General features: G+C 43.0%; 1 protein-coding gene across 1 annotated transcript; it reads right to left on the minus strand.

The window, feature by feature from the left end:
- Positions 1-1,220: 1,220 nt before the first annotated feature.
- paqr4a (progestin and adipoQ receptor family member IVa) lies at positions 1,221-3,483 on the minus strand. The gene is made up of 3 exons (XM_037688598.1): positions 3,453-3,483; positions 3,163-3,381; positions 1,221-1,862 (listed from the first exon to the last, which is right to left on the minus strand). Exons 1-3 carry the CDS (start codon positions 3,481-3,483, stop codon positions 1,429-1,431), a joined length of 684 nt encoding a protein of 227 aa, XP_037544526.1. The 3' UTR covers positions 1,221-1,428.
- Between the last annotated feature and the right edge of the window lie 1,778 nt (positions 3,484-5,261).

Here is a 5,261-nt window from a genome sequence, read left to right on the forward strand (position 1 = left end):
ACTGCCTGAACAAAGTCAGAACAAAGAACTTGATGACGGTTCCTGCCGTCCGTCTTTATCCAGGCGTGGGAGCAGGAAAAAGTGACCGACTGAAACGGTTCTGCAGCTTCTCCTGGATTATTGAGCATGCATCGGGGTTCTGCGTCTTCCATCTGAAGCCGCGAAACCCGCGTCACGAACATCCTGTCGTTTTGTTCTCAGAGCGGCTTCGCCTGCCGCTTCTCCACACGACGCCGAACGTTTTCTCGCAGGAGCGTGCGACTGCTCAGGAGTTTGTGGTCGTTTGTCAAAGCAGCAAAGCGCTCGGACACTCAGCTGTACTTCAGGAGACACTAAAAGAGTCAAACGGCCCGAAACGCCTGGACGGAGACGGAGCAGACATCGTGCACGATCGCACGGACATCGTGCACGCAGGAGTCTGTCTGCTGAAAAGTGTGGCGCTCTCTTCGTGACAGATTTGTGGCCAAACAGCGGATGCAGGGATGGGGTGGACGCACCGGCGTGTACTGAAGAGGGAGGGGCTTCCCAGGAGCTCTGCGCCGTGTCTCGTGCACTATTAACAAATAACCACGTGACCGCGAGTCGACCGTTCGGCTGCAGATGGAGTATGAGGGGCTCTAAGCCAGCGGCGGATTGCACACCTCACTTTGCAGTCTGGACCAGACGGGCGACCATCTCCTAGGCTGGACCGCATGGAGGGAACCGGGCCGGCTGAAGGTGCCGTGGGCGGGTGAGACTCACAGCAGCACCTGCTGCTCGTTGAGAAGAACGAAACCCTGAAGTTCCCAAAACACAAAAACAGCCGTTGGATTCGTAGATGGTCAAGAAGAAGAAGGGCCAAAGTACCTGTCACGGCGGCACTGATCGCATCACGCGAAGCCCGAAGGGAGGAGCTGAGAGTGGGCGTGGCTTCACGCTCTGCACAGCCCAGCGCGCGGTCCTGTCCGTCAAGAACAAGACTGAGTGGAAACAGCAGCTAAACATTAGTTCCTGCTGCAAATTTTAGGGTTAAAAATTAAAATTAAAAAATGGGAGTGGTTGTACCCCCCCCCTCCCGGTAATAACCTCATGTCCCTCATAGGGGTTGTGCCCCACAGTTTGAGAACCACTGCGCCACTGAACCACAGAGCTTTTACCTCTGACTGGAGTATATCGACTCAGTTCACGGGTTGACGGTTTAAATATTCTACTTCACTGTGTGTGTGTGTGTGTGTGTGTGTGTGTGTGTGTGTGTGTGTGTGTCCAGTAACCGTGTGTGTGTGTGTGTGCGTGTCCAGTAACCGTGTGTGTAACTTGACATACTTCTGTCTGCAAAGTTTCAGGATGGATGATTTCGTTCTGAGTTTGAGAGCATGAGGTGAGCACATGCAGAGACCCCCAGCCCCCCCAGGGTCCTTCAGTTTCAGGGGGTGGGGGCTGTAGTGGGGGTCAGTTGGAGGGACAGTCGTAGCTGTTGATCCACAGGAGGTCGTCCAGGACCCCCCAGTGCAGGTAGAGGATGGACCCCACCACCAGGACGTGCATGATCTGGTGGCTGTTGCACCAGTAGTCGAAGAGTCCCGGCCGGAAGCGCTCCGGGATGCGCGTGATGTTGATGACCCCGCCCAGCACGGCCAACGCGTCCATCATGAGAAAGTGCCGGAGGGAGGTGGGGCTGCCGCAGCCCACGCCCACCCAGCGGAGCAGGAAGAAGGAGAAGCGGAACAGCGCCTGCCAGGCGAAGGAGCGCAGCCGCCGCACGCTGCTCCGAGCCGTGACGGCGCAGTAGACGGCGTGCGTGGACAGCAGGATGTAGATGAGCAGGGACACGGTCCGGACCCACGGGTAGCAGAAGAGCGTGATGTAGACGATGGGCAGCGCCCCTGAGAACGCAGGACACACGGGTCAGAACACAGAGGACGACGAGGTGCTGAAATTACACGATCGCCCGCCGCTGATTCTGTTCTGAGTCCAAAACATGTCATGAAGCACCGAATGGACTTAAATACAATTTACTTTATTTTTAACGTAACGTTTGGCTCTTTTTGAGTTATTTTATTATTTATAACTTTTATAATTTTTTTAACTATTTAACTTTGTTTACATTTTTCTCCATAAAAATGCATGAAAATCTCTTCAACCCTTGAAAACATTCGCTGAAATTTACTTTAATACTTTTAGCTCCTTTTTGGTGAAATTTTAGCTTTTACATATTTTTGTTTTCTAATTTCGGCTTCTAGCTACACTTTTGGTATATTTAGGTTTTAGATACATTTTTGCTAAATGTACATTTTAGCTGCCGTTCTGCTACTTTGAGCTTTGATGCTACATCCAGCTCAAGGCTGTTGTTTTGCTCATTTTAGCTTCTGTTTTGCATTATGCCATTTTTATTTACAGATTTTAGCATTTAGCAGTGATTTTGCTAATTTTAACTCCTAGCAAATGTTTTTCTCTCTTCACTACGTTTAGTTTGGGTCTGTTTGTTGCAACAATGTTGCTTTTAGCATCTGTTTTGCTACTTTTATCTTTTAGCTACAGTTTTAGCACACCCAGTTTTTGCCAGTTTCTATTGCATTAAGTTCAAAGCTAATGTCTTGCTATTTATAGCTTGTAGCTACAGTTTAGCAAGATGCTAATGTTTGCTGATTTTAGTAACTGTTTTTTTATTTGTAACTTTTTTTCAATATTTGCTACTTTTAGGTTTTAGCTATGATTTAGCCAATGTTTTAGCTAAATTTTAGCCTTTTATGGTTTTAGCATAGTTTTTGCACATTTTAATTTTTAGCATCTGCTTTGCTACTTTTAGCTTTTAACTACAGTTTTGCTAATTGAAACTTTAAACAAGTTTTATCACATTTACCGGTAGATTTCTGACATATGTTATGCTACATTTAGCTTTTAGCTCCTGTCTTGCTGTATATAAAAATAAGGCCCTTGTGATTCTTATTCCGACAGAATCGGACTGTGAGGAAGAGGTTCAGCTGTTGGTTTGTTGCTCCTGCAGAACCTCTGACTCTGAACTAAGAGCTGAAACGTGCCGGCAGACCAACGCAGCTGCAAGCTAAACAGCTGCATGCTAACTGTGACAGTCACTGAGGCAACATCAAATCCTTGAAAAGGTGCAACGATAGAAGAACCACGGCAGAATCTGGACCCAGAGCGAGTCGGGCCCTGAAGGCTCACCCAGAGTGTTGATCATGCAGATCCCACAGACGTCCAGCTTCAGGAGGGTGTGGTAGACCGGCTCCCCCCCCTCCAGGTTCATGAACAGGTGGTAGACCACAGAGCCCAGCTGGGGCGACAGGCAGGCCAGGAAGTGGACCACGCCCAGCCAGGTGACGCTGATCTGAGACCAGGGGATGTTGAGCGGCAGCAGCACCAGGAAGCAAACCAGCGGGATGCCTGGAGACAAAGAAACGTTTCACTTCACAATAAAACTGAAGTCCGTAAAGATAAAAGTTTTATCATTTCACGTAAGCTCCTTCCAGGTGTGCGTCCTGGCATGACCGAAAGAACGCAGCGACTCTGAAGGCGTCACGTTCAGAGTGATGGATTATCCGGGTCGGGACTTTGAGAACCTGCAGACGCTGTAAGAGTGAGAATCTGTGATGGCCGACCGAATAAATCTGCTGAGCGCGTGCAGACGACAGCAAGAAGAGCAGAGGGACGCTACGAGACGGCACACACACACACACACACACACACACACACACACACATGGCAGAAGTCTCGGCCTCCTTAAATCTGATCTGAGTACAGCTGTTATTGTGCAAACGCCAAACGAAGCTTTTCTTTTTCCTCTTTAGAGCTTTTTCCATTTGGACTCCAGCAAACTTTCAGCTATTTCAGCCATTCAGGTATCAGAACCTTTAGCTCATTCAGGAAATTCAGCCAGAAACTTTTAACTTGACTTTAACTTTTTGACTTTATTTGTATTTGTTCGTTGAAGATATTCAGATCTTTTCAAACCCTTAAAAAGCGTTGTGGTCTTTCAAATCTTAGAATACCAGCCAAGATTTTAGCTTTCGGCTACTGTTTTACTAGTTTTAGCTTTTAGTAAGTATTTAACTCATATAAGCTCTTAGGTATTGTTCTGCTTGTTTTACCTTTTTGATCATTTTGATAATTTTAGCTTTCAGCTATTATTTATCTCATTTTAGCTTTTATGTATTGTTCTGGTAGTTTTAGCTATTGCTTAGCTTTTATATATATATATATATATATATATATATATATATATATATATATATATATAGTTTTTCCTAATTGTATCCTTTCACTTTTGTTATGTTAATTTAACTTTTTAGGTACTTATTTGCTGGTCTTAGCTTTTAGCTTCTACATAAAATGTAAAGTATCAAAACTAGCTTAAAGATAAAATTAGTAAATCAGTATTTAAAATAATTTAAAAAAAAACATTAGGTAAATGCTAAAATTAGCAAAACAGTACATAAAAGCTAAAATTAGGAATTAAAATAGCTAAAACTAAAATAATCAAAATAGCAGCTAAAAGCTAAAGATTGCAAAACAGTATGTTAAAGATTAAAGTAACGTAACTAGTTTAAATTTAAAGTGAATAAACTTTAGCTAAAGACTACAGCTAGCCGAACAGTTGCTACAAGATAAAATGAGCAAAGCAACAGCTAAAAGCTACAATTGTTAAAACTGCTACTAAAGGCTAAAATGAGCAAAAGATATGTAAAACCTAAAAGTAGCTAAAAAAAATCTGAAAGTATCAACACATTAGTTAGGTTAGTGGAAGTATAGCTAAAAACTACAGTAAAACTAAAACTGTAGTTAAAACTTAAAAGAAGCAAAAGAGATAAAACATAAAAGGTCAAAGTGGCAAAATTAGCTAAAAGCAAAGCAAAAATTAGCCAAACATTAGCTAAAAGTGGCCTAAGAATACAAAAATGAAGTGAGTAGGCTGAAGAAGGCTTTTGAAAACAAGTTAGAAAAAATTTGAGCGATCTCAGAGTTTCTTCAGCGAAACTAATTAAATGAAAATATTTAGAAATTTATAAAAGTTACAAAAACTGAACGTCATCGGCTGAATGAGCCGAACATTTTGACATTTGGTGGCTAAAACAGCACAAAGTGTAGAAGTCCAGAAAACATTTCAAAGAAGATTCAAACAATAAAACGCCGTCTCAGCACGGATTAATTTCATTAAAGTAACTAAATTAGAGGATTATTAATGATTATATATATAATCATTTATTTAATGATTATATATATAAAGATTATTGATTTATTTAATGATCATTAATGATTTTATAAAG

The sequence above is a fragment of the Nematolebias whitei genome, chromosome 15, assembly GCF_014905685.2.
Source record: "Nematolebias whitei isolate Nwh7 chromosome 15, NemWhi1, whole genome shotgun sequence".
Lineage (NCBI taxonomy): Eukaryota > Metazoa > Chordata > Actinopteri > Cyprinodontiformes > Rivulidae > Nematolebias > Nematolebias whitei.